This window comes from Poecilia reticulata, linkage group LG17 (genome assembly GCF_000633615.1).
Source record: "Poecilia reticulata strain Guanapo linkage group LG17, Guppy_female_1.0+MT, whole genome shotgun sequence".
Classification (NCBI taxonomy): Eukaryota; Metazoa; Chordata; class Actinopteri; order Cyprinodontiformes; family Poeciliidae; genus Poecilia; species Poecilia reticulata.
Window position 1 is genome coordinate 21,965,211 of NC_024347.1, and position 27,685 is coordinate 21,992,895.

General features: G+C 41.8%; 5 protein-coding genes across 7 annotated transcripts; 3 read left to right on the top strand and 2 right to left on the bottom strand.

Moving 5' to 3' along the window:
* The first annotated feature begins 388 nt into the window (after nt 1–388).
* On the top strand, nt 389–2,657 carry exosc4 (exosome component 4). The gene is made up of 3 exons (XM_008434211.2): nt 389–785; nt 1,791–1,997; nt 2,067–2,657. Exons 1-3 carry the CDS (start codon nt 615–617, stop codon nt 2,424–2,426), a joined length of 738 nt encoding a protein of 245 aa, XP_008432433.1. The 5' UTR covers nt 389–614; the 3' UTR covers nt 2,427–2,657.
* A 471-nt stretch (nt 2,658–3,128) lies between these two features.
* Nucleotides 3,129–8,480, top strand: gpaa1 (glycosylphosphatidylinositol anchor attachment 1). The gene is made up of 13 exons (XM_008434210.1): nt 3,129–3,217; nt 3,542–3,638; nt 4,041–4,220; nt 4,331–4,442; nt 4,535–4,682; nt 4,792–4,893; nt 5,010–5,206; nt 5,296–5,492; nt 6,020–6,173; nt 6,311–6,382; nt 6,468–6,664; nt 7,380–7,550; nt 7,652–8,480. The coding sequence occupies exons 2-13, from the start codon at nt 3,565–3,567 to the stop codon at nt 7,893–7,895; spliced, it is 1,848 nt and encodes a 615-aa protein (XP_008432432.1). The 5' UTR covers nt 3,129–3,217; nt 3,542–3,564; the 3' UTR covers nt 7,896–8,480.
* A 908-nt stretch (nt 8,481–9,388) lies between these two features.
* On the bottom strand, nt 9,389–15,130 carry sharpin (SHANK-associated RH domain interacting protein). Of its 3 annotated transcripts, none has more exons than XM_017310156.1 (9): nt 14,583–15,130; nt 12,055–12,229; nt 11,543–11,632; nt 11,324–11,465; nt 11,158–11,248; nt 10,789–11,089; nt 10,526–10,626; nt 10,310–10,417; nt 9,389–10,224 (listed from the first exon to the last, which is right to left on the bottom strand). In XM_017310156.1, exons 1-9 carry the CDS (start codon nt 14,844–14,846, stop codon nt 10,174–10,176), a joined length of 1,323 nt encoding a protein of 440 aa, XP_017165645.1. In that variant the 5' UTR covers nt 14,847–15,130; the 3' UTR covers nt 9,389–10,173. The 3 variants fall into 3 exon arrangements, with proteins under 3 accessions (XP_017165645.1, XP_017165644.1, XP_008432431.1); XM_017310155.1 differs by having other exon boundaries at nt 9,472–10,224; nt 10,526–10,629; nt 14,583–15,114; XM_008434209.2 differs by having other exon boundaries at nt 9,472–10,224; nt 10,526–10,629; nt 10,789–11,074; nt 14,583–15,104.
* Nucleotides 15,131–16,188: 1,058 nt separating this feature from the next.
* Nucleotides 16,189–19,682, top strand: LOC103479659 (alanine aminotransferase 2). The gene is made up of 11 exons (XM_008434208.2): nt 16,189–16,475; nt 16,580–16,669; nt 16,751–16,859; nt 17,135–17,268; nt 17,354–17,597; nt 17,685–17,764; nt 17,833–17,969; nt 18,740–18,911; nt 18,987–19,142; nt 19,248–19,360; nt 19,479–19,682. The coding sequence occupies exons 1-11, from the start codon at nt 16,371–16,373 to the stop codon at nt 19,567–19,569; spliced, it is 1,431 nt and encodes a 476-aa protein (XP_008432430.1). The 5' UTR covers nt 16,189–16,370; the 3' UTR covers nt 19,570–19,682.
* A 269-nt stretch (nt 19,683–19,951) lies between these two features.
* On the bottom strand, nt 19,952–27,632 carry dhx30 (DEAH (Asp-Glu-Ala-His) box helicase 30). The gene is made up of 19 exons (XM_008434207.2): nt 27,431–27,632; nt 27,090–27,211; nt 26,887–26,997; nt 26,188–26,439; nt 25,944–26,093; nt 25,709–25,861; nt 24,819–25,286; nt 24,158–24,538; nt 23,961–24,036; nt 23,762–23,866; nt 23,471–23,646; nt 23,157–23,363; nt 22,980–23,061; nt 22,688–22,881; nt 22,045–22,204; nt 21,788–21,945; nt 21,321–21,424; nt 21,094–21,233; nt 19,952–20,224 (listed from the first exon to the last, which is right to left on the bottom strand). The coding sequence occupies exons 1-19, from the start codon at nt 27,600–27,602 to the stop codon at nt 19,971–19,973; spliced, it is 3,465 nt and encodes a 1,154-aa protein (XP_008432429.1). The 5' UTR covers nt 27,603–27,632; the 3' UTR covers nt 19,952–19,970.
* Nucleotides 27,633–27,685: the final 53 nt, after the last annotated feature.

A 27,685-nucleotide genomic window follows, 5' to 3' on the forward strand; every position in this document is an offset into this window, starting at 1 on the left:
CAAACCAGATGTTCTACTGGATTTTATTTCAATGTCATTTGTGAATGTTAGAGCCTCATTTTCAACAGTGGAGCTATAAAGGTTGAAAAAGGTTAATATTTTGGAGAAAGTCTCATCAACATCAATATTTCCACTAAATAAGAGCCAAAAACAAAATTGTTTGATAGAGGAAAAGCCTCTCAGACTTTGAGCCTGACCGCACCAAACTATTTTTTTATATTAGACAATTAATTTAATTTCACACAATTATCACGGAGCCATTTGTTTGTTAAATACTTAATGAAACATATTTACCGTATTTGATGTTTGTTGTATTCACAAAGAAGGAGGTAATTAGTCCAAGTTTGTTATTTATTTAATGTTTAGAAACTACAGGCTGTAATGAGCCACAGCAAAGATAAAACAACCTGAACAGGTGATCAACTCTACCCTTCACCAAATAAATTACTCAAAAATATTCATGTGGATAAGATACGCTTGTAAACAAGATTTCGCATCTGTAGGGTTTTGGCTCTTTGGTTTTGCCGTAGATCTTCTCCTAAGTGTTTGATGGGTAATGTAGTGTAGCAGTAAAAACACGTGGGTTGTGGCGTTGCTGTGAAGCTTTCGGAAACATGGCGGGCTTGGAGCTGCTCTCTGATCAAGGATACCGCCTGGATGGAAGAAAAGCCACCGAACTACGGAAAGTTCAGGCCCGTATGGGAGTGTTTGCCCAGGCTGACGGGTCTGCTTATTTAGAGCAAGGAAACACCAAGGCTCTGGCTGTCGTCTACGGTCCGCACGAGGTAAGTACATCTGGAGAAGTGAATGGCACTGCAGAGCAGAGTAATTAAATAAATTCCCGTTATTTTAAAGAAATTGCCTCTTGTTAGAAGGCCGTAACTTTAAAATGAAGGTTAAAAAATGTTTTTTATTAATTTTTTTTATTTAAATTACGAATTCATCTATGCATTTTCTGTTAAAATACAGATTTTTTTTTCTTACAGTTAGGCTTTACATGTGTAAAGACGGCTTGTCTCTAATTTAATATATAGCATTTTTCTCATTTCATTTTCATTTAATTAAATCATATGAGTCTGGGRAAGCGCCTATTAAAACAACAGTAGTAAAACACTACTGCAAAACCCTTGACTATCAGAATTGAGCTATCGGAGTTTTGCTGTATTAAAATAGTTTTGTTTTATAAATTGTAATGCATTCTTATAAAATATCCAAAATTGGAACAAAACCTGTATGGTAACCATGTGTTCTACATCTTTTTATCCAGGATAAAGATATTTAGTTAGAGGCTGTTACTCTCAGAAATGTGAATTATCAACATGTATGCCATAGTAATTTGGGGAGGAAAGATGCGCAACCCATTTAATAAGTTTATTTGTTGGACAACTTTTAATTTATGAGATATTCTCTAATCCACACAGCATCCAAATATGCACTCAAAATCACCTGTATGTATACTCACCAACTTTAATATTAAAGTTGCAGAGAAACCACCCCCTTCTCTGGGCATCAAGAAGATCCAGGGGTAATTGGGACTTGATATTTGATACTAACCATCTTACCTTTGGCATGGGTTATCTGTTCCAAAATAATTTTTTTATATTTGTTTGGGATTGTTTGGTAACATGATGATATACTCTGTGTGGGCAAGGGAACTGATGTTTCTGCATCTCTGAGTTTGTTGTTTCTTTAGTCCTTCCTGAATATTATCACCATCCCTAGGTTGATTTACGATACCTTTTAGTAACTGGGCTTTAACTATTTGACATTATTGTCTGTGTCTGCCTCAGATACGGGGCTCGAGAAGTCGGGCTCTTCACGATCGAGCTGTTATCAATTGCCAGTACAGCATGGCCACGTTCAGCACAGCTGAGAGGAAGAGGAGACCACACGGAGATCGCAAATCCACCGAGATGAGTCTCCACCTGAAGCAGACGTTTGAAGCTGCTGTGCTGACCCAGCTCTTCCCGCGCTCTCAGATAGACATCTATGTGAAGGTAAATTACAAACTGAAGGTTTGCCAAGTCCCATCGGCTGTGTTGCATTAAAAATGTCTTCCCTTCCAGATTCTACAGTCAGATGGAGGGAACTACAGCGTATGTGTGAATGCAGCCACATTGGCGGTCATTGATGCAGGCATCCCCATGAGAGACTACGTCTGCGCCTGCACCGTAGGTTTTGTCGACGAGACTCCCCTTGCTGACCTTTGCTATGCTGAGGAGAGCGGAGGAGTGAGTTCTCTGGCTTTGGCGCTGCTGCCCCGAGGAGGACAGATTGCTCTCGTTCAGATGGACGCTCGACTTCATCAGGACCACCTGGAAACTCTGATTGAAGCCGCAATGACTGCTTGTAAATCTGTGAGCAAGGTGCTGGATGAGGTGGTGAGGCAGCACCTCCAAGAAGCGTCGGTGCTCTCCACAGAGTAACATCTGCACTGGGATTCTGAAAGAAACTGTTTGCTTTCATTTGTTTCATTTGAAGCGTTTCTTTATACTTTTGTACGTAAATAAGCCTGACAATGAGGATGTCAGTCGTTTGCTTCTTGTATATGATCTCTGAATAAATTTGTTTTATGAGATTGTTTAGATGGACGGGAACAAAATGGAAATCGGCATGAGAAGCAGTTGAAAATGCTGTAAATAAAATGTATACCTCTATCTTGTAGTCATATTTTTGTCAGTTTATTATTTGCTCTCCCTCAAGCCAACAAAGCCATTTCTGTGCCAATTTGATGAGGCAAGAATGTATTTTTTAGTTATTTTGTTTTTGCCCCTATTAATCCAGAGTGGTTGTACYTTGTTAGGGTTATTATTGCAGAAACACAATAAATGCAATGCCTTGTTCTTTTAATGAAGTGTACACACTACCCTAAATTTACAGGATTTTTGTTTTTTTTATGTGCAAAATTAAATTGAGGAATGCAACTTTAAAACGTTGGATTGGTTTCCTAATATCAATTTAAATTGGGAGGGACTAAAGGGCTTCTAAACAATGAAATGGGAGGTACTTTTATTTATTCATTTTTCATATTATACAAGTTTAATTGAAAGATTACCTTTGTTATTTTTTCATTTTCCATATTGATGCATTTTCTTAGCGGAAGTCGGTCCGCAGTAAATACGTTCCCACTAAAACAAGGAAATTGCACCGACTTTTAAGCCAGCTGCTGCTCTGATGAAACCTCGCCTCTGCAGGTGAATGTGACCACTATTCTGAGGTACGTTTTCGTATATTTGAAACGTTATAAGACACATCTTCGTAACCAAAAACAGATCCTTCTTGAGGATGAATACGTGTTTCGGGAAATTTACAAACTCGGAAAACTTGCCTGGTAACTGGTTAGCATAAGGCTAATCACAGAAGAGCTGTCATGAATACTGTTGAGACAACAGAGTTTGATCAATGAATGAAAACTCAAATAATATGTTTGTTTTGGAGCGTGTGACAGTAATATATGCCATTATGTTCCACATTATAACTTCTTAAGATAAAGATTATTAAAGTGTATTTCTTAGTCGATTTGTATGTGCGCTTCCTGCAGGACCCGGTGTAGGAAACGAGAAGATGGGACTGCTGTCTGATCCCAACAGGAGACGGGCTTTGATCAGCCTGTTGACCCGCCTCAATGCTCCTATCTGGTGAGTGTCAGTCGCAACTGGGTCTTATTCAGCTTTGTTTCGTGTTTCATCATTTTAATAACATCCTTTATTTGTTATAGGATCTAGACTTGTCTTGTGATCTCTTTATGTCGTCTAAAAGTTTTTTGAGGTCCATGTGAAGCATACGAATTAAACCCATCAACTAGTTTTATTTATAGAGCACTTTGCTTAGATAATTTGTTTAGATCCATATTACGCTTGAGGTCAAACAATGTTAAGAAGTGCTGTCTTTGAGTTAGTATTATTAATTAAGTTCCCCTAAAATTTTGCTTACATTTTCGAAATTAGAAATAGACCTGTTGTTCTTAAACAGCACTACAGTTTTACATTTTGGCTCAGTTTTGCAAATAATTTTCCTTCTTCTCTCTCTCTGCATGCCAGTGCACTTTGCTACTTCGCCGCAGTGTGCTGGTTTATGGGGTTAGCGTTTGAGCCGTTCACGTTGCGGACATACATGTCGGAGAATGCCATGGGATCCACCATGGTGGAGGAGCGCTTCCCTTCAGGAGAAAGAGCTCTGGCCACTGGCAAAGAGTTTGCTGCTCACAAGAAGAAAGTTGGGTATGGTTTTTTTTTTTTCTCTTTCTAATGTTTATCTTGTCTGTTGATTTAATTGAAAATCCCAACGTGAGGTCAATAATAAAATACTGGTTTGTTTGACATCTCTGCAGTGGGATGCCGGTGGACTGGCTGGTGAAAACGATGCAGGCTCGAGGGCTGGAGGTGTTCACCCAGAGCTTCTCTCGCACGCTGCCCTTTCCAGATGAAAATAAAGAGAGATATGYAAGTTTATTGCCACAATTAATTTCCTACATTTGCACTCTCTTCTCTTTTTATTTCTCTCAAACATTGACTGACTGTACCTTTCTTAATAGATTGTGAAAGGTACAAATGTCTACGGGATCCTTCGCGCCCCTCGAGCTCCACGAACTGAAGCCCTGGTGCTCAGTGCTCCTTGCAGCCCCGGCGACAACAACAACCAGGCTGTGGGGCTGCTGCTGGGCTTGGCTCACTACTTCCGCAGTGAGTAGGGCACCTTCTGACTGTCCAGCAACAATCGGGAAAAMCTTGGAAAAGATTTGACACTTAAATTCAGTGCCGATGACTCAAGTAATTCTTCTGTGGTTACCAGGTCAGGTTTTTTGGGCCAAGGACATTATTTTCCTTGTGAACGAGCATGACTTGATTGGTATGCAGGCCTGGTTGGAGAGCTACCACCACACCAACACTACAGGTGATCATCCTGTCAAAATAAACAGCAGAGATCCTCGAGTAAGAGGCGTAAGTCACATGTACTTGATTTAGTCAAAAACAATGCATCTTGGTGCATTTTTTAAAAATATTTTCTAGGAATGGACTGGTCTCCATTACAAGGACGCGGTGGCTCAATCCAGGCTGCTCTGTCCTTGGAGCTCAGCAGTGACGTCATCACCAGTTTGGACATAATACTGGAAGGCCTAAATGGCCAGTTGCCAAACCTGGATTTGGCAAACCTCTTCTACGCTTTCTGCCAGAAGATAGGAGTCCTCTGCACCATCCAGGGCCGGGTAAAGGCCTGTAAACACATACAACGTTATCCGGTTAGCAGAGCTGAAGGATTATAGCTTTTTACTTTCATTTGCCGGTGCTTCTGTAGCTGCAGAGGAACGACTGGGACAGCGTGTCGGGCTACAGCCACGCCGTCCAGACCATGATGCTGATGGTAATGAAGCAGGCCAGCGGGCGGCCATGGGGAGACCACGGTTTGTTCCTGCGCTACCACATAGAGGCGGCCACCGTCAAGGGCATCAACAGCTTCCGCCAGTACAAGACGGACGTCACCACCGTCGGCAGGTCAGACTGCTGTTCTTTTTTTATTGTTTTATTTTTTTAATCGTAACCCTAAGTCATATTTTTCTTACACATGTCTCTTTATCAGATGTTCAGGCTTCGAGGATACAAAGCATTTTATGTGTTATTTTATCCAATTTGTTCTCTAAAAGCTTATTAAACTGTATAAGTTTTCCATTGTTGCTTAAAATCAGCACCAGAGTATTAAGGAAAATGTTGTAGTACAGGTTTATGTGCATATCAAAAAATTCTGTATCATACAGAATAAACACATTTTAGAATAACCCTGTAATATCAAACATTTTTCTTCCACTTGATTTTCCATTAATATGCCTGAATACAGCACACTGACCAACCACCTCATGCACCTTAATCACTTGTTGCTTCCCCCTCAATGAAGGATAGCTATCAGGGATTATAAAGCCTTTTCACTGATTAAATGTTATTTTCTAAAACTTTGTCAATGAAATTTAAATTCATAACTGCAAATTTTAGCATTTCTGATGTCTTTTTTTTTTTTTACGTTTTAGACTCCTGGAAGGAATGTTTCGAAAACTGAATAATCTTCTGGAACGCCTTCACCAGTCCTACTTCTTCTACCTCATGCCMTCACTTTCCCACTTTGTCTCTATTGGATACTATATGCCCGCCTTCGGCCTCCTCGCKGTCATCCTGCTGCTTCGTGTATCCTCTGATGATTTCACTTTTTTCTTTTTATTTATTTTTTTGGCTGAAGTCGGCGTAAAAAAAACCATCTGCTACTACTGACTGAATCTTAGTTGTGCAATCTTTCCATTTCTCCTCCTTGACTTTAAGTYCAGGCCTTGGACCTTTGGGTGCAGCTTGTCAGTCCACCTGCCATAGCAGCRGATGGAGTTGGTGACATCGCTCAGGTYAGAAATAAACACTGATAAATTGATGAGAGACGAAGACATTTTGTTCCTGCTTATTCACCCATAAAAACCCTCCTGAGTGCAGCAGTCCAGCCCTGGGGTTCTGTCAGTGTTGACTCCTCTGGTGATCAGCCACCTGACCGGAGCGGCCCTGTACATCCTGCCAACCCGTTTCCAGGAGATCGCTGTCGAACACTTCCCGGTCTCCGAGACTGAAGCCGTCGTCCTCACCGCCATTGCCGTTTACACAGCGGGCCTGGCTCTGCCTCATAACACACACAGGTACCGAATGACRCAACCTCTGACACTCGACATTTTCATTTATATTCAGTCCTTTTAACCAGCAGTGTCCGGAACGACAGTTAGCCACAAATTTAAAAGGGCAACAAAAAACAAAGACCTATTTATGTAATCTTGAGTCAAACCAATATGTGGATACTTTGAAATATAAATAGAATCAGTCCTCTGTAATATTCATTTCTGATCATTTCGGACGTGCAGGTAGGATTTGTGTCATGATTTTGCTCCAGGTGAAGGACACAAAGAGTCAAATCTAGAGCTACTAAAGTGTTAAAGTTGCTATGAATTCTGGCAAAGGGGGAATGGAGCAACAATCACATAGGCTTCGATTTAAGATCTATCCATCATTCAATCAGTCATCTGATGTCATTCAAACATCGCAGCATAAGAACTGACCAACAATATGATGAAATAAATATTTAGGTTTGCCTGTGTTGTGGATTTGCATTAATTCTGACATTTTAGATTTGACTTTTTAACCACTATGCTGACATCAATTATAGCCATCTTTCCTGTATCCCCAACCATTAAATAATAATAAAAAAAAACTTCTTCTGCTCAGACTGTGATCATTGCTACATACTGGTCTACATACTTAGCTGGATCAGTTGAGGTGATTTCTGAAAGTCAAAATTGAATTTCCTTCCATATTGAAGCGGAGCCAGCTGTCACTTTGGCAGTTTCTGTTGTGTTGCAGGTTGTTGTCGGGTGAGGGGACGGAGCAGGGCTGGAGGGTGCTGAAGCTCGTTGCCGTTCTGTACCTGGCCGTCCTACTGGGTTGCACTGCCCTCATTAACTTCTCCCTGGGCTTCATCCTGGCTCTCACCTTGGTGCCCGTGGCTGCTTTTGTTACACCCCACGTGCCAAAGTAATTCACCGACGGACATTTTTTTGATCAACATTTGTGTCTCGCCAAAATAAATCTGAACTGTGATCAGATTTTTTTCCACTCTCTCTCTTTCTCTTCAGAACGTTGTCAGCTGTCGTCCTGGTGATCCTCAGCCCAGCCTTCACGCTCCTCTTCTCTGTGTTTTTCTTCCAAGAGCTGGAGGAAATGCCTGTTAGCTTCCAGGACGGCTGGCTGTTGTACCTGTCGGTTATTTCGCAGGGAATCCTGGACCACTACTTGTACGGTTCTCTGGTATACCCGCTGATTGCCTTGATGGTTTATCCGTGCTGGCTGCTTTTCTGGAACATCCTCTTCTGGAAGTAGACTGCAGTTCTGCTGCAGGCTTCACACTTTGGGATGATCTCAGGTTTACTTATTTTTGTGGGGGAATGTGAAGAACAAATGCTTAGATCCACYGGAGTTAAACGAGGACATTTACATTGCGAGAAACTGTGTTTGTCTGTTTTTTGTTTTTTTTTGTTGGTTTGACATTTTTACTCCAAGTTTGTATTTCACCTCCCAGAGATTGCAGCCATTTTGTGGCCAACTAGAACATTTTAAGCGGTGCATAAAGTGGTTTGTACTTTACATAACTTTTAACAGTTGTAGGGGAGGGGGACATGTAATAGTGGACGTAACTACAATTTTTCCTTCGGTAAGGAAAGTTGATTTCATTTTTAATACTTTGGTTTGTGGTACTTGAAGAAACAACTGCACTGTTGTTTTTAAAAACTGCTTGAGGGACAGGATGGGAAAGATATTAGCCTGATAATTATTGTGACGCTATTAGTGRATAAGCTGTTAAGCGAGCTGCCACCGATATTTTTCTACTTGTTTTTGTCATTTTTGTTTAGTGAGACGTGTTTATTTCGTATTTATAACTCACAACGTTAAATGTTTAAAACTGAATMTGTGTTGTTTGTTTCTGCTTTCATTTCACTCTCAAGCTTTTAAAAATGTAAAGGTGTAAGTTATTATAGCATCCGTCCAGCCTACACAGTCCTCTCCACAGCGGCTCTCTCTTCATGCTGGTGACTCCCTTCAGCATTTTCTGACCGTGTCTCGGTTCTCCATTCATTGGCATCCYGTGTAGATGCTCAAAGCACCTCAGCTGACTCCAGCCGATGCAGAGAARCAGCAGATCTACACCACATCTGTTGGTTGGCTGAGCCCATTCAACCAACATTTGTCCAGGATCTTATTTTTTTGGTCTTGACCATTGATGGAGCAATAAATCAAGAGCTTAGATCAGCACAGATAGATCTGCATGAGTGAGAAGAGAACAATCTTGAGTTGTTCCTGCGTACCTCTACTATTTATCTCATGTAGCCGGGGGTAGGGATTTATTTTGATGGTCAAAGTATACCAGCAAATGCAGACTTGGGTCATATCATTTAGTAAAAGTAGTAATGGGCTATTTGTGGTACTTAAGAAGACTAGAATGGAACGCGCCATGCGATAATTCAAAATTATTTAACATTTTTATTTAAAAGTTCCTGTCCCGACTTGATAAAGATGAACTGCAAAACAATTTCCTTACCTTATTTTAGTGATTAAAACTAAAGTGAAACTCTTGATTTGTTACACAGTGATRGATATTAATTAACATTTCTTTTTTGATTATGGGGAATAAGAACTTGGCATACTGCCGACTTTTAAATTACATTTTATTTTAGGTTATACTTCACATGTTTTCATGGATGTCTTAGTTTATTCTTATTTAAGATATTTTATCATGTTATATGTGTTTCAACTTTCCTGCTTTTAAGGATATTTTTAGACCTGGACTTCGATGTTCGGTTCACGTCCCTCTTGTCTTTTTTTTTTTTTTCCTTTTCTTTGTGTCGGAGGAACTGTGAAGATGTTTGCAGGAAACGGCAAAGAACAGAAAGAGACTCAGTCAGATTCCTTCCTTTATATATATATAGATTATGCACTGAGAGTGGATCTTTCCTCACTTTCACAGCTCAGAGGAAATCAAGTACAATTAAACCACTATTTGAAATTTACATCACATTGTTAATGCATTTTAGTAAAAATATTACACTAAATACAACCCTGTACATGGCGCATGCTTTTTGTCTCTCGTTTCCGACAATGTTTTGGCATTAGTCTGTCGTCCTCCTGCAGGAGACGGATGAACAGATTACCAGGCTTTTGCACAAAGCATCTGAATCTGCGCTCTCTTCGCATCTGGGGGACGCTGCACGCGACGTTCCCTCGTTTTCAGTTGCAATCGGATGCAAAGAAACAACCTCACTCCCTTTCTCTGCTAAAATAAATATCAGGCTGTTTGCGCCACACACACACACACACACACAGACACCCACTCTAAAACAAATGGCAAAGATGTCTGGCCAAATGAGATGTATGTCACAGTCATGTCATGGTGTCCATATTTAAATAGACAAAACTCTGTCAGCAGATTGAGTGGCGCCGCMTCGCTCCATTCAGATGGTTATCAGTGCACTTTGTTCTCCCTCTGTGAGTATTTTTGCCAACAGGTGTGTTTCAGATCTAAACGGCTCGCTCTTGGCGTGTGTATGCGTGTGTGGACGTGAGCGAGAAACGAAATCCAGGCGGCGATGACRATGACGGGCAGTCAGCTGCGGCTCAAGCCAGACTCTCTGCGATCCTCTCTCCGTCCTTTCTCCTTGGTGAGAGACGGAGAAAGAAGGTGACTGTGTGAGGGGGGCCGGTCAGACTGATTCAGCTGGACTCGGATGTGCGGGAGTTACCTGCTGGATGCAGCTCTGCACGTCGGGTCTGGCGGTGGCGCAGATCTCGCAGCCCGGGCGAGACGGCTTGTTGATGAAGGTGCACGAGGGACAGGCCCACTCAGTCTGCTGCAAGTTGGGGAAAAAAGTTGATATTTTCGATCCCTCCATCGTGAAACCAAACCCTTTAGCTTGCTCCGTCCGTGGCATGTTCAGAACACCGAACGGCTCGGATACCTGCGTCTTGCTGGCCTTGTTGGATTGATCGTTCAGCTGCAGCTTCTCAAAATCGAGGACGTCTTTGATGTCTCCTGCTTTGTTATTCCCTCCACCTGTTTCTGCTAAAAATAGATTCATGCCAGAGAAATGATCAGAAACTTGAAAAGATGAAAGATCTCAAGAACTATCCATTTGTTTTTGCRAACAGGAATTTGCAACCAGGCATTGGTGACAGACAATAGAAGACCAAATTAGGAAATGGKGACTTTTATTGCACTCACCCTGGTTGTTGTGGGGGAGCTTTGAGGGCAGAGTGCTGTAGCCCCTCCAGACCTGGGAGGTGAGGCTGCTTCCTGGCGGCAGCGCCGAAGCCATCAGGGAGTTCTCCAGGTCCTGCTGGAACAGCTGCCGYGTAACGCGAGCTTGTCTGGCAGAGATCAGGTAAAGGTACGCCGTGTCGCCGTCTTTCTGAACTCCGTAGGAAGCCAGTGACCGCGGATCAGAGCACAGGCACTGACCGATCACCCAGCGCTGCACGCGAGGATGGAAACCGTACTCTAGAAAGACCTGGAAGACGCACAGCTATGGAAGTTTGCGGATAAAAGCCACCAGAGGATTTGCCCGTTTCGCCAATTTCACAGTTTTCTCACCTGTTGTTTGAGTGTAGCTACAGACATGTAGGGAAAGACTATGACTGTGACGCAACAAGAAGAGGAGGCGTCCTCCACCACCACGGATAAACTGGAATGAACATGGATCACGGCATAAGTCGAAATATAAGTGAAACGGAGCGGGTCAACCCGCTTTAATCCTGACCTGATTTCTCCATCTGTGTAGTTTTTCTGGGACGGCTGTATCGTCAGCATCGCTTTTTGTCGAGCCAGTGCGGACGCGTGCTGCGAGGCAGCCTGAATGTCGCCTGCCTCGATCACTTTGGAGAGCTCCGAACACAGCTCCTCTGAAAATCACAGGACAAGGTGACGCCTCCGGAGCCCGCTGCGAGCGCCGACGCAAGCCGCAGAGCGGCAGACTCACCACAGAGCGTCAGAGAGGTGGAGCTCCTCTGATCCGCCGCTGCGTCGGAGTCGTGTTTCCCGTTCGATTCGCAGGCGTTTATGTTTGCCACTGTCAGAGAGAGAACAGTGAGAGGAATCACTGTAACATCTCAACATGTGGTGGTTCACATACAGTTCAGCCCGCAATTATTTGGAAGTTGTCTGATTTAATGTCGTTCAAGTCAAATATTTAGTTCCTGAGAGGAAATCAGACAGATATATTTCAAAAGATAAAAACATAAATAAAAGATAGCAATTTTTTTTGAAAACAATAAATCTTATTTAAATAATACATTTTCAATTATATTTTAATGTATGGATTTCTACCTGTGAAGTCTCACATTTAAAGATCTATTGGTAATAAAGTAATAAAGCTCAACAGGGATGAATAATTTTGCTCTACAGTAATCTTCCAGCATCTTCAACAGAAATGTTGAGGCTATAAAGAAAGGAAGAAGGAAAAAAAAAAAAAAAAGTTTTGTTCAAACTGACCTCTGCGCGCCTCCCTCAGTGACGATATGACCACGGTGGACCAGGCCTCGGCCTCGCGGTCACAGCGGAAGTTGAAGCGGATGCAGTCGTGAGGCGAAGCAGCGAGGCGCATCTCGTGGCAGCGAGAGGACTTGACCTCGTACTGCACCGAGCGCAGGTCAAACTCTGCAATGAACTGAAGGTAYGAACACATGCTGTGACAAAACGGCTTTTGCAAATGACTTTAAGTAAGTTAAATGTGAGATCGAAACGTATCAAAACTAAAGAGAATGCTGGTCTGGATTGATCAGATTATTTGTAGATGCATGTTGGAGTGGATGATTGAACAAATGATTTCTTCTCTTCTCCAGTTTGTGATTGGGCTTTAATAAAAATGTTTTAATAAAGCTTATGGATCTACAGAGGAACATGTATTTTTCAGCATTTCCAAAAACTTTTTCTTTTCGCTCATTACTCACATTTGAGCATAAGTTAAGGTGAACTTAAAAACGCACAGTTCAACCTGTTGGTGGGAAGAGTAAACTTTGCAGTTTGCAAAAGAAAAAAAAGAAAGTATCCCGTTTAGAATCTGCCAGAAATTGTGTAAATCCCCAGAGATTACTTTTTCAACATTATCTGTTTACACTCGCAGCTCTTTAGGGAACATAAGGCCACAGAGGCAAAGAGGGCTTTGCCTCCTGCCAGAGAGAGAGAGAGAGGGAGAGAGAGAAGACGTCCGTGACTTCTTTGAAATGACTGACGGAAAAAAAAAAGTTATAGATGATCTAAAAGAAGCGGGGATCAAAGTAAAGCCATGCAAATCGGAAAGCGTCTCAATTGTCGGTGGGGAAAACGTCTTACTCGGAGATGAAAAGCAGATTTGGAGCCTGCGAGGGTTAAGGCGGACGTCATGTGGCGAACTTGGCAAACACGGGACAGATGTGGGAGTTGTGTTTGGATACAGTGAGCCAAGTGAAGTCTACATGTTGGCAGGGTGAAAACCTTAACATAACAATTTCTTATCCTTAAAAGTGTATCGAATTCCTTCACGCTGATGTATGAGAAGCGCAGAAAAAGAGAGCAAACTTTAATTTGTGGTGGTTGTTTTGGTTTTTTTGTTTTTATCTAAGGTTACACTACTTTTTATTTTCTCAATATATTTTGAGAAAATCTTGAGATCTTTTTTTTCTGTTCTCATAAGGATCTTATTCAAAGACATTATAAACATTATGGCCGGAACGTGGATCATTAAGTCCCTGAAGAGACGGAAAAGGTGGAGCTACCTTTCTTTATACACAGCTTGTTTAGAGCTACACTGAAAGATTTCTACTCTGACAGCAACTCATGGAATCCACAGTATCTTCATATTCCTCCCAGTGTGCTCCATACTGTTTGTTTAGCTTTTTAATCAAATGTTGAGACATTCTGTCTTAATTATTTTTTTTCAAAAAGTTAACATGCAGATTCTGTGATTTAAAGTCCTTTTAATGAGAAAAAAGTGTAAAAGTGACCCAACGTTTTTCTGGATGTAATATAACTACCAATCAGCTGGCTGAAATAGRCYTGACACTTTCCCTAYKTGTACAGAGAAAGCCAAATTTGTCTGACTGGAGCTATCTGGGGTCAGCGATGCACAAATACCAAAACCTGGAAAGCAGAATTCAATTTTCAATTCAAATAGRTTTATTTATAGAGCGCCATTTCACAACAAATGTATTTTCAGGGCACTTTATTAAGCCATTTCAACTAAATTGCACATACTTTCTAGTTGATCTTGGTCATAACATACTTCATTAAGCTTAGTTTATTATTCAAATTCGTTTTAAAAGTTTTCTGTCAAAAGAAATCCAGCAGATTACGACGAGTCGTTGATTTGCTTGCATTGTGTCGTTAAATTCMCAATAATCCCTCACACMGAGAATGCATGGAGCGACAGTGGAGAGGAAAATTCCCCGTTAACAGGAGGAAACCTGCAGTAGAACCTGGTTCAGTATGAGAGGCCATCTGCCAGGGCCGACTGAGGCTTAGAGAAGACRGAGCAGACACACCAAAAAGAAACAAGAACTAATGTAGGAGAACTTTCTGGTAATGAAAGCAGGAGAGCGGCACATTTAATAGTTGTCAGCAGTAATTCAAAACACACGTCTGACTGCATTGATGTATGTTAGTAATTGAAGGGTAGGTTCCAGAAGGGCTCAAAAGAAAATGCAGTGACTAGAGTTACTATACAACATCTSAAAATGTGGTGGGTAACACGCAGCTTAGCCCGCATATCCACTATTTGTGCTTCCCAATTACAATGAAAGAGAAGCAATCTAAAATTTGTATGATTTCATTTGCCTGATTTCATAATTCTGAATGTAACTTTAGTAGTATAGTTATGAAAGCAGATCAAATATCGAATCCGCTTCTGAACTGCTCAAAGATGGCCTACAGTGTCCAGGCCAACATTGCTATGAGGAATGTAGGAACATGGGTGCTTCCTCGACATCTGAGCGTTTAACAGCAGCTCTGCAGGTAAACAAACGAGAATGCGGATGGAACCTCACCACGCTGCGGTTTCCGCTCGTATCTCGCAGTGCCAGGCGGAACTCTCCGGCCAGATTCGGGTCCATGCTGAGCTGCAGCCGCAGAGAGTCGCTGCCCGCTCCRGGTAGGCACAGGGGTCTGATCCCGGAGTGGGACACCGAGACGCGGACTGACATCAGGACAGTGCTGCAGCATGCAGCCGGGCTGGGGCCGCTGCACGCAGGCTGCTGGGACGAGGCAGGCACCGGGGCTGGGAGAGCCCAGCTACCCGAGCTGAGTGCCATGTTTCGGACACTGGGACCGGAGGAAGGGTCGTTGCTTCTGCCTGCTTCTGCCGTAGGGTCTACACGGTTCGGGCCGGTTTAAAGAGACGTGGTATGTTCACGGGTAGACTGTGGTTGTGTGTCTGCCTTGCACATTCTTCCATTTCTATCGAACCGAGCAGATGGGGAGCGAAAGAAAAACAAAACAGGAAGAAGAACAGCACGTCTGTTATTTACGTCCGGAGAGAAACAAAGTCGCCAATCTGAAAATTATATAAAATAAAGAGCATTACAGAATYCTGAGCATCTTCTTCATATAACTGTGTAATAAAACAGCAGAGTGATTTCAGTCTTCATTTGAGCAACGGAGACTGTTCCTGTCCATCACTTTATAATACATTTTTGGAAACTTGGATAGTATTTACATTTAAAACTTATATTTTATTGAGTTTAATCAAAAATAGACAGAAACATGTGCTTGAAATGCATTGCTCTTATTGAAAATTGCTCTTATCCAAAACGAGTTTCACATCAAATTTCTGACATCATTTAACTCTTTTTTTWGTGATATTTTAATTTGTAGTGTTGTAATTAACTTACAYATTTATGTCTGTCTGTGWWAAAGTTTTCAGACATGCAATTTATAGTCTTTGTATTGCTACGTTTATAAAGGAGTGATTACTGTCAGTGTGTAATTTAATTCTGCATTTATTAATTGCTTATTTACACCACAACTTTCTTGTTGAACATGGCAAATGGCCTGTTCTTGTACAGCGTTTTATCTAGAGCAAAGGACCCCAAAGTGTTTCACACTGCATTCAATCATTTACCCATTCACAAACACATTCACACACTGATGGTGAGGTCAGACATCTTCAGCTGCCCTGAAGCAGTCTGACTGCACCTTCGCCATCAGGCCTTCTGACCACCACTATATAATTTGCAGAAGCATACATAATGTTTTACTTATGAATTGGGTCATGAGTTAATTTTTTGTTTATGACGAATTTAAAATATCTTTCCAATGTTATGTTTAAGTTAAATGCTATAACTGATTAACAGAGTGGTATGCTCCTTTAACTGCTTAAGGTCAGGCATTAAAAGTACAGAAATTCAACATATCCACATTCCATTTTTAATGTTGTGAAATGTAGTTTTCCATATTTACAAATTAGGAAATATTGAACAATCAGATAAACAGATCTGATTGACTTTCTAGCTTCCTCAGAAGCTAGAAGGTTCTGAAAAATACATTACTGATTAGTCTTGTTCCAGATCAGAAACCAAAGTTAAAAAATAACAAAGAAAAARAAGGCTTCTCACATCAGCTGATGTTTTTGTAGATTACCTAATAAAGGAACAAGTCWAAACAGCCACAGCTAAAAGCACAACATCATGTTAATCTAACACCTATTGCTACATTTTATCATGTATCTTTAACAAGAAAACTGGTTTCACTTCCAYTGAGCTGCTCAGGACATCAGGAGCCGTCCTGCTCAGACTGCGTTGGTCAGCATCTCTGGTCAGAGAGGAAAAATCACAGACATGTCTGTCCTGCAGGAGATCAGCTCCGATGTAAGAAATATGAAACAGATGGAGAGCTTCGTCTTGTTCAGGCGAACCAACCAGATCAAGGAGGAGCTCAGACAGGTAAAACGTAGACGCTATACATTTGCGATACGTGAATGGAAAAAACAATGAAAAATATTCATTGTCTTTCTGTTTTATTTTATTTTTTATGTCTCAATTCACAGGGAGTAAGAAAGTCCTACAGAGAGGTGATCGATGTCTCCTGGGGTGACCCACACAGGGCAGGTGTGAAACCTCTTTCTTTTGTAAGACAGGTATGAGACGACTTGCAACCAAGGTTTACACATTTATTTCCTTGTTTTGTCCAAATAACTGTTAGCTGTYYTCTCTTCTAGGTTCTTGCAGCTTGTCTCTACCCTGAGCTTATGGATGGAGACAAGTTGATGGTGGATGTCAAGCAGAGGGCTCAGCGGCTGCTGGGAACATGTGCAGGAGGGAGTGTAGGTAAGACATGTGCATTTGTCCAGTATGAGATTCACTATATTTGAAGACAATATCATGGATGGAGTACTACTAATTTGAGGAGATAATATGTGGTTAAAGGTGCCAGCAATGATAATAATTGTGGAGGGTACTGTCTGTACAAATATTGGGTCAGCCTTATGACAGAAACACAACAGAAAAGATATGTTTCCATATCGCCACCAAAAGAAATCAAAATTTTTTTTTTAATATATYTGATTTCTGTGAATTTGAAAGAACTTCTGTCACGTCTCCAGGTTCTTACTGTGCCACAGCAGGAATACCACAAATGGTTGAGAGCGTCTCCAAATACATTATGAGACGGGATGGAGGGGTTCCATGTCACCCTGAAAACATTTACATCAGCCCYGGCTCACAGTGGGCACTCACGGTAAACTCACCGACACAGTTCATTCTGCCTCTTCCTTCTGTTGGTTACCTGGTTAGCACAGCGTGTCATCTACCGGGCTCTTCAGAACATTTTAAAGGTCTTGGTGAATTCCGAGGCCTCGCCCAGAACTGGAGTGCTGATCCCAGTGCCGTGCCACTCCACCACCATCTTATCCCTAACGACGCTGGGAGCRGTGGTGGTTCCCTACTACCTCAGAGAGGAGCGTGGCTGGGCGCTGGAKATGGAGGAGCTGCAGCGAGCTCTGGACTCTGCAAAGGGAGTTTGCAACCCGGTTGCTCTGTATATGATCAACCCTGGAAACCCAGCCGGTAGCAAAATCTAGGCAGTATCAATATGATTTGTGTGTCCTRTCACTGGAATAAGATTTTTTTWWAATTTTTATTTCATGCTTGCAGGTTATGTTCAAAGCAGAAAATGCATTCAAGAGGTGATCCGTTTTGCTGCAGAGAAGAAGCTTTTTCTTCTAGCCGATGAGGTTAGTGAATCAAGAAYTTTACAAAATATTCAAACACTGGACCTGTGTAACTTCTTCTTCCTCCTCAGGTGTACCAGGACTGCGTTTATGGGACGGAAAGTGAGTTTGTCTCCTATAAAAGAGCTCTGGCTGAGATTGGAGCTCCTCTGTCAGACACAGTGGAACTAGCATCCTTCCACACGGCCTCGAAAGGCCTCATGGGAGAGTGAGTTTTCATTCACACTGTCTGACACATTTGTCTTTTCACCCAATACAAAAGCTCAACTTCAGAGAAATGAAAGTAATGAAGCATATATGTATTAGTGTAAGTATTACCTTTATATAAGTAGTAGTAAGTGGGTCAAGAATATGAAGAAAATAAAAACATTAAAAATAAAAAAACTTTTAACTTGCATTTCCTCTTTTTATGACGAGTTACAAACGTTTACTCTCTTGGAGTGAGACACATGTTCACTCTGCCCAGATGAATCTCGCTCCAAATATGGAAAGTGGCTGAACTGCCCCGCATGATGCTGTATGTGATTGGCCACTCCAAACCCACTTTAATCCTTAATCTCAAGTTGTTTTTAAGAAAATACAGCTCTGTTAAGTTATTACACTGACTTGACATTCAGGAACTCTTGGAAAAATGTTGCAAATCAATCTTACGCAAACAAGCTGAACAAATGAGTAACTAGAACAAAATGTATACATCTGCAAAGCATATATGTTGAGTAAAGGATTTGAGATTTTTACTCCAATTAAAAAACAGCCAGGAATGTGTTGCTTTATGACAGAAGTGTAATGTTTGCATATTCACAATAAGACATCTTGTGTGAATATGCAAACATTCAAAAGGTGAGAATACCAGTCTTTTAAGTTACACATTCAATATATCATTACATGTCTTGCAGGTCATACGGCAAAATTAACTTAAGTGGTGAAGATTGATTGAACTGTGATTTTTAAGCACTTCATATAAGTCTGTTGTATTAGATGTGGTCTGCGAACCGGCTACGTTGAGCTTGTGAACCTTGACCCCGCCGTAATGAAGCACATCAACAATCTATTCTCCACCAACTCCTGTCCAGTTTTGGGACAGATTGCTCTGGATGTGATGGTGAATCCTCCACAACCAGGAGACCCCTCACACCCTCTCTATTTGAAGGTGAGACATTTTTATTTACCGCAACAACTGGGGGTACAAAAAATTTGAGCTGTCGGCTTGATCTTCATTGTGCAGGAGACGCAGCACATCAGGGCCTCGTTAGCTCAAAACGTGAGGAGGGTGGAAGAAGTCATCAACAGCTTCCCAGATTTTAGCTGCCAACCACTGGAAGGAGGAGCATTTGCATTCCCAAGAGTGTTTCTTCCACCCAAAGCCATTGAGAGAGCCAAGGTTTCAGAATAAATGCACATTGAGCAATATGATGCAATTCGTAATGTACTGCCAAAGGTTCTTGTGTGTTTTGGTTACGAGAGCGGATTTATTYGGATGTTTCAGGAGGCTGGACTGCAGCCGGACACATTTTACTGTTTGAGACTTCTGGAGGAAGCCGGAGTGTTGTTTAGTCCTGGGACTGAGTATGGACAAAAGGAGGGCACCTACCACATCAGGTGAGACTCAAATTCTTGAACGTTTGACGAAATAATTAGCCATTTTAAATGAACATAAAATGATTAAAGTTAACTTCACACAGCACAGGTATTCCAACACTCGCACTTGTCTTTGCAGATTTTGCATCATGACCCCCACAGACACCATGGAAGAAATATTGAGACGTTTGAGCGCCTTTCACAAACAGTTTATGAAGGAGTTTTCATGAAAACAGGAAAAAAAAWGTCTCTTCTGATCTTGCAGTCAGTAAAAGAAAAAAAACTTGTGACCTTATACTGGAAAGAAATGTTATCGTTTTAATAAACCTGACAGTGTTCACGATTCCAATGACCCGTCCTTACTCATTAGAGTAAAATCCTACATACTTCCTTTAGAAAGCAATGAAGCATTTAGTTTACAAAGAAAAAAGGTCAAAACTGGATTTTCCTATCATTGTAGGATAGGAGTGATGGAGTTAAGCATTTATAAAGAAAAGCAGCACACAATTTCCAGGGGATATGAATTTGTTGCGATCATCATTTTCACAAAAGTGCTTCCGAAATAAAATATGCTTCATGATTTCAAAATTCGCCATAGAGTCAAACCTCGCATGCAGAAAATATATAGTTTTTAATCCACTTCACTTTCTGTGCCAGACATCTCAACAAAAGGGTTCGACTCTGTGTTGTTCAGCAGCTCTACAAGTAAGGATATGAGGTTTCCATCTTGAGAAAYGTTAGYGTTGCTGGGATTGTTGAAGTTGCGGTAGAGCATGGTCTGAATGGAGGTGCGAAGATCCCAGAGAAGATCCCATGTCTGAAGTGGGACCTCGCAGCGCACCAGAGAGCGGCCAGGAAAAGATACCTCCACCATGGCGCCGTTTACTGAAACAGCAGGGAAAAAAAAAGATGAAAACTTTCGTTCAAGTATGAAACAAGATCACCTTTTTTGATACCCAAGAAAAAACATTTATTAAATTAGAATATGCATTCTGGTAAGCCTCATTTGTTATATTTAAAAAGTACCTTTAAAAAAACAACCTTTAAGCAGGTATTAAACGTATTTCATTAAACTAACGTTTCTCTATTAAAAGTTCTAAATGTTGCTTTTTCATAATCTTAAGAAATGAAGGCATGGAGATAATCTGTTAATCAATATGTGCATCTCTTTGTGAATTTGACTTTCTAGTATAAACATTTTACAAATCTAATGTATTGAGACACACCTGTATGYGTGACTTGCAAACAGATTTGTTTAAACGTTCTTGCTGATTTTAGAAGGAGAGGAAACATTTTTAATCAGTGGATATCAGCCATCTTTAAAACACGACCGGAAAAATTGCATTTCCTGTGAAAATGCTGTTGACTTTGGTAAACTAGTTGAAGACRGAGAATAAAAGTTATTTCATAGAAGAGCAGAAACCTTAGAAGAAATTTAAGGTGAACAGCTGAAGTTTKTAATGTAGTTGAGAACATAAAGAAAAGATTATTCAATTTACAAAAGCAGAGGCAGAGAAGTTCCATAAGATTGGTACTGTTGATTATTTGAGCTTTCAAAAGGATGATTAAGGGAGATTTCATTCAAACAATTTTGTCACACTTAGWCAAGACTTTGAGGAACTGGCATGTAGGTTTCATTTTCCAAACACACACCCTTTGACAGAAAAAAAATTGTCTTCAAGTTTAAAATGTATTAAGGAGAAAAACGATTGAAACAGTTGCCTCCAAACGCTCATGCTCGACAAACACATTACCTGTCTCTGAAATGTCACAGTCAGTGAGCAGCAGCAGGGCAAGGGGGTGAACAGCAGAAGAGTCCCTGATGAAAACATTCCCGTTAGACTTGACCGCACTGAAAAAGGTCAGCCACCGACTGGGGAGATCCTCTTTGCCTCTGCAACAGAAAGGGAGACAAAGTGAACATGACCATTATCCCACTCGGTGTCATTCTGTTGGGGAAAAGGTCTGGACATGATCAAACCTGTTCACTGAGGAGCGGTGAAGCAGCACTGGACCGCTGAGCGAGCGCAGAGCGAGATTATTGGGACGAAAGCGCCCCCCTTTGGTAACAATGCCTTTCTTTACCTTCAGAAAAAAAAAAAAAAGGCAGTGATATTAGGTTGAGCCAGAATGTATGCTACATAAGATTCATTGAGAATGTTCATTATCATTTAAATATCTTTTACTTGGAAATCTTTAGCCAAGCACAGTATGAAAGCAAAATGGACTAAACCTACTTGTTGGTTTTTCAATCAAACCGACCTCGTAAGTTATTTTACGCTTTCACACAGATTGCTAGGCAACATGGCATTAAGTGCTTTGTGACAAAGGCACATTGATATTTGATAGAGCTGGAATCAAACCYAACATTTTTCCAGTTGCAGAATTATTTATCTTATTGCATTTGCATAGAAGCACYAACAAAAGCCAGTATGCAGCGTCGTATACCTGAATGAGGTTGGGATACAACCCAGCCAGCAGTACGGCCTTCAGCAGCTCGTCCTGGTTGCTGTGCTCATTRTAGATGGACGTCTGCCGCTGGCACTCACTGGCACGGGAAACAAGCTGCGCTTCCTGCAGGTTGTCACTGAACTGGGAGATGAGACCTGCCACGGGATGAAACGAGAGCAGGATTTATGTAAAAGCGAAACTTTATTCCAAATTTCTGGAAAAGACTAATCTGAATGCGAGTGGCTCAGACAAACCATTGATAAATCGGAGACTGCCTCTAGACAGAGTGTATTTGTYCAAATAGTAATCTCTTTCCCCTCTGGCCCCCTCATGCTGGACTTTCCTCCAGCCCAGAATCGCTCGACTGAACACCAGATAGTCGCTATAGCTGGAGCCGCTCAGCTCCTCTTTGGCCTAGACAAACAAAGCACAATTAGTCAAGTCATAATTAAAATTAAAGTCATAATTAAAATTATGACTTTGACCATTTTCCCAAAATGCTCTGGTTTTCTTTTAAAAAGATTTGCTGAACATGTTTTCTGATTATTGACAGACTTGAAAAATACACACAGGGTCTCAAATAAACCACTTGACCTATTGACCTTATAGGTGTGTTAACAAATCCTCAATATTTGCATTATTAGATCCAAGTGCAGTCCCCAATACAGTAATGCCTAACAGACTTATGATTGGTTTCTTCAAAGCTACTACTATATTATGAAACATTTTGCATTTTGTAAACATGGCAGACTGAGCATCTAAACAATATAAAACTGAGATCCAGTGATGCACGTCACAATTTATAATTACCTTTGTCACTATTTTTACATTAAAGTAAAACATTTTAAACTTTTCCAACAAAAATAAAATAACAAACCAGACCTGCGGTCTACTCACCTTATTCACAAGCGTTCTGTTCTGCAGGCTGTTAAGGAATGGGTCTCTGGTGAGGCAGGCAGCTACAGACAACAGGGGCAGAACACACCTGAACATGGCACTCAGGACGAGGACTTTGCCCAGCCGTGGGTCACATGACATGCAGGCAACACGCTCTCCTAAGGGAGTCAGGGTTTCCGTCTTGTCCAGGACCCCTGCCACAAATCAGAYGATGTACATATGTTAAGAGGTTCAGACATGAATTTGAATGTCAGTGTTACAGCRGATGTTTAGGTGGATCCCAGTCCCTCACCGATATCTTGGAGGTTTTGGACAGCATCTCTCACAGCTTGTGGCTCTGGACTGTCCAATACTTGGGACAGGAAGTCAACAGCCTGTTCATAAACACAATTTATTTAATTTTTATTTTTTAAATGGTCATTGCAAAAAAAAGAAAGGTAAAAAGATAGCAAAGAAACATGTAAAGTACCTTGCAGTTTGGACTGTGGATTTTAGCCTGCAATACTAAACTCTCCAGTGGTGTGCGCAGGATTTCAGGAACAGGAAAGGGCGTCATGGTCTCCAGCTGTTTCCTTGGGAACAGGTGGTACGCCTGCCCCGGCTGACAACGTCCTGCTCGCCCTTTTCTTTGTGTGACATTAGAACGAGATATCCAAACTGTGTCCAGACAAGAAACCTGCAGAAAAATAATAGTTTAGTGTTATCAAGAACAATTGTTTTGATCTCATATTCYAACATGAAACAGAAGTTAAATGCATTATAAAAAAWAAAAWWAAAAAAAACCTTTGTCCGCTGGTCATAATTCTGTTCCTTATGAGTTCCTGTATCCACCACATGAACTATATCGTCTATTGTAATGGAGGTCTCCGCTATGTTGGTGGTGAGTACAATCTTCCTCTGTCCGGCTTGGGGGCGCTGGAACACCACCTGCTGGTCAGCTACTGATAAGCTTGAGTGCACTACAAAAAAAAAAAAAAAAAAAAGAATAAATAAAAATAAATCAGAAAAGCCACCTCAAAGTTACCAATAACCCCCCAAACACCAAAACTTGTCTATCAATGTGTTCAGTCTTACACGGCACGATCATTTGTGAGCCTGGTGAAAAGTTTGGTTTCTCCTCCAGTTTTTGTTGAACTACCTTGATGTCCTGCCAACCAGGGAGGAAACACAGAACCGCACCTGCAGAAGGAAGGGAAACAATGTAAAGATATGTCTGTGAAGAAAAGATATGAACACAAAACAGAATTATTGCMTGAGAGTATGCATTAGTTACCTGGCTCTCCATGTCTGTCGATGTGCTCAATAACGTCAGCCACTAAGTCCAGATCTGGTGCGGCCTCGTCCGACCCCTCCTCAAACAAAATCAGATTAATATTTTAAAGAAAAAGAGAAAAAAAAAGAAAAGTACTAAAGCAATAAAAAAATGCAATCTAAATGTAAAGCAGATCTAACAGATCTACAAAATTTCACCTTGCTTAACTCCACCCTGTTTTGGAACTTAGCTGAGCGTCCCATCTCCTGCATCACATCCTCCAGGTACCTGTCCTTCACAGGGTGCATGAATCCCGGGACCTTTACAATAGGGCAGCCTCCGAAGTACTCTGCCAGCCTCTGGTTGTCCCCGGTGGCGCTCATGAGAACAACTCGCAAGTCGGGGTTCTCGTCCAAGCTCGAGTGCAGCAACGCCAGCAGCAAGTCTGTGTTTACATCTCGCTCGTGGACCTCGTCCACGACGACGTGACTGATTCCTGCCAGGGTTGGGTTGGACTGCAGCTTTTTCAGTAGGACGCCCACAGTGAGGAAGAGCATGGACCCCCCGCTGTTCTCTGGAGGGCGGCTCTCAAGTCTCACCTACGCACAGAGGAATTATTGCGTCAGCGTTTKATATTACACTGGTTTCCTCTCCCTACAGCAATTTCTGCCTGTCATTTATATTCTATGAACTGTGTTCACTTTGTATGATGTTATAACTAACATTTGGTTTGTATGACATTACAAAACAAACTACATAACTGTGAAGGGTTAGAACAACYGCAAAGAAGTATGAAATGTTTAAGAAATTATTGTGAGAACTTMAAGTATTACTCTGTCCCAAATTGCATAATCTTCTGTAACAAATGTTGAAAATCACCTGATATCCGACATGGTGTTTCAGACGTGGCCCCATCTCRTGAGCGACKCGATGAGCTACAGACACGGCACTGATCCGACGAGGCTGTGTGACGAGGACGTTGCAGTCTGCGCCCTCCCCGTCTCTCACTTGTTCCTCCAGCAGGAAGCGTGGGATCCGCGTCGTCTTGCCACATCCCGTCTCRCCGGCGATCACAACCRCCCTGGAGGAGCGCACGGCCGAGACCACGCGCTGTCKGTGAGCGTCGACGGGCAGTTCCACGCTGAGTCCAGGGTTTGCCCTTTTCCATACGTCCTGTAACTGGCGACTGAGGCACTGAGCCTGATGTTTGGACATCGGCCTGTATGGCCTACCGGTGATGGCGTCCGCAACATAGTCTTCTTCATCCTCTTCCTCCTCGTTCACCGTCTGTTGTCCTCTTGCCTCTTCCTCCTCCCATAGTTGCTGTACTTCTGTTGCAACCGGGTACTGTGAGGAAGATGACTCAGCATTAACAATTAGAGTCGCAGTATGCAGCTTTCATAACCAATGTGTTGTATTTCCATATTATGCAATGACAGTATAATATGAGACAGATGATCTGTGGAGACAAAAAAAAAAAAAGAAAATATGCTCTCCTGCTTTCTCCCTGGGGTCCTACTTCCATCTGTAGAAATACACCACTCAGATCAGGAATAACCAATCAGAGAGAAGGAGGGTCTTAGTGTTGTCAATCAAGTTCATGTACACGCTGCTTGTGTCCCTCTCTTGCTCTCTTCTAGGCTACAACTAGTTCCCCACACCACGCCCTGTTGTGAATGCTTAGGCTAGTCAGCATGGCTACTGCCCACACATTTGGCCTTCTTAATGCATGAATCTAAATAAGCAAGACATGTGGAAAAGGAACCGACCTTTGTTAGGTAGTCCCTCATGCGTTGCTCCAAATATTCTGGAATCTCTAGTGGGAATGGACGCCTCTCTCTCTCTCCAGCCTCCTTTACCTTTTCTCGATGATACTTCGCATGAGTAAGTGGATTATTGTCTTTATCTAGAAGACCAAGCTCCTGCACCAAAAGCATGAGAAATATTTTAGCACAATTATGACTTGCAGCTAAATGGACATCAGTTCACCAGATCTCCTCCCACCTTCAGCTTCAAGCAGGCAAGTGCTGCAGCCTTTTTCTCTGCCATCACTCGGCTGCCCGCCGTCGCTCTGAACATCATGTTCTCCGGCCAAAGTAGAGTCAGCTCGCACTTTTTTTGTTTTCCACCTGCTGTTCTGAAATGCATTAACTCCTATAGGTAAAAAAACAAAACAAAAAACATTCAGATATAAAGAGGATAGAAATGATAGGCTCCGAATGTAGAAATATAAAAAACTTTGACCAACCCTGACTCTGCTGGTTGAAGTGGCCACCTGGATCACTCTTGTCAGAAGAGATTTAGGTTGTGGAAACAGAGAAAGAGCTTCAGAGACATTGGAGGCATCTTCCGCCGGAGAGAACAATTCATGAGCTCTGGAGGTGGGAGCGTTTGTCAGACAGTCCTCTTCAGGATAATAAAGATGGGAATGTAGCCCTCCTCTCACCCGGCCAGCTCTCCTCTTTGGGAGCTGATTGTTRGGACCAATCACACCCAATTCCTTTGGTGAAAAACAAAAAACACAAGTACCATTTTTATTCAGCAACCAATTGCCTTCAGCAGCTACCCAATTAAAATTTAGTTTGCTTGTGTATTATTTTAATCTTAGTATAAATAAATTGTGTGTTTTACAACCCACTCCTCCACCCCTAAAAATGAGGGGGAAAAATGCAGATCTAAGTGCAGCAAAAATTGCATAAACTCAGAGGATCTGAAAACATGAGCAAACCACATATTCCAGATTTTTGGATTAAAAAAAAAATAACTTTACATTATTTTACTTCCACTCCATAAGTATGTTTGACATCGTGTTGATCAATCACACTAAAACCCAATAACGTATACTGAGGTTTAGAGATGTAAAGTGAGAAGGTGTGAAGAATCTAGTGGTACAAATGCTTTAGCAAGTCACTGTGCAGCTCCTTTTGTTTCTTTTACAGCAGCTTACCCTGAGTCTGAGGCAGGCTGCAGCCGCCGCAAATCGCTCTGCATCAATTTTCTTGGAAGCATAACCATCTTCTTTAATCCTGTTGGGCCACAGYAGCGTGACAGTGGCCTTCTGCAGGAGCATGGTTACAAAATACAATTGTGTCAAACACAAAACCTCTACATGTCAGGAGGATGGGTGAAGTCGAGATGATTTCAGCTGACCTTGACACCATCATGCTCTGTACAGGTGTACTGGATGAGCTGGGACAGATCATTCACTCCTAGTGACCGGGAAATGGTGTTGTTGAGGAGGTTTTTAGGATCTGGAAACTCCTCTAGAAGATCTGGAATATCATTACCGAAGAATTAAAAACAATGACCAGACACAGAGAAACTTTAACGCTGTTTTTCGGCACTCTAACCGAACCAACACACGTTGAAATATGATCTGAAAACTGGAAGCGGAATGATTTTTAACACATTTTTTTATGCTGGATGTCCTTGAGGTTAGACGCTGCTGCGACAGTCAGCTATTAGCTAACCGGCATTTTTTTTTTACTCACCTCGTTTACTGTTGAAACATGACGCGCTGCGCTCGTGAAACTTCTGCGCTTTTGTCCCATACCACCGCATTTCTCCGCTCCAGTTAAATGCCGTTTTTCCTGCTGTATGAGCACATTTGGCCACTTTGCAAAGCTCTTTTAGCCTCACGAGTAAGGCACCGTGTAGCGCCATCTTTAAACAACAATTTCTTCTTCTGTGTCTTTGGAGTGACGAAAGGGGGTGAGCTGTTTGTGGCGCCCTCTTTTGGTTGGATG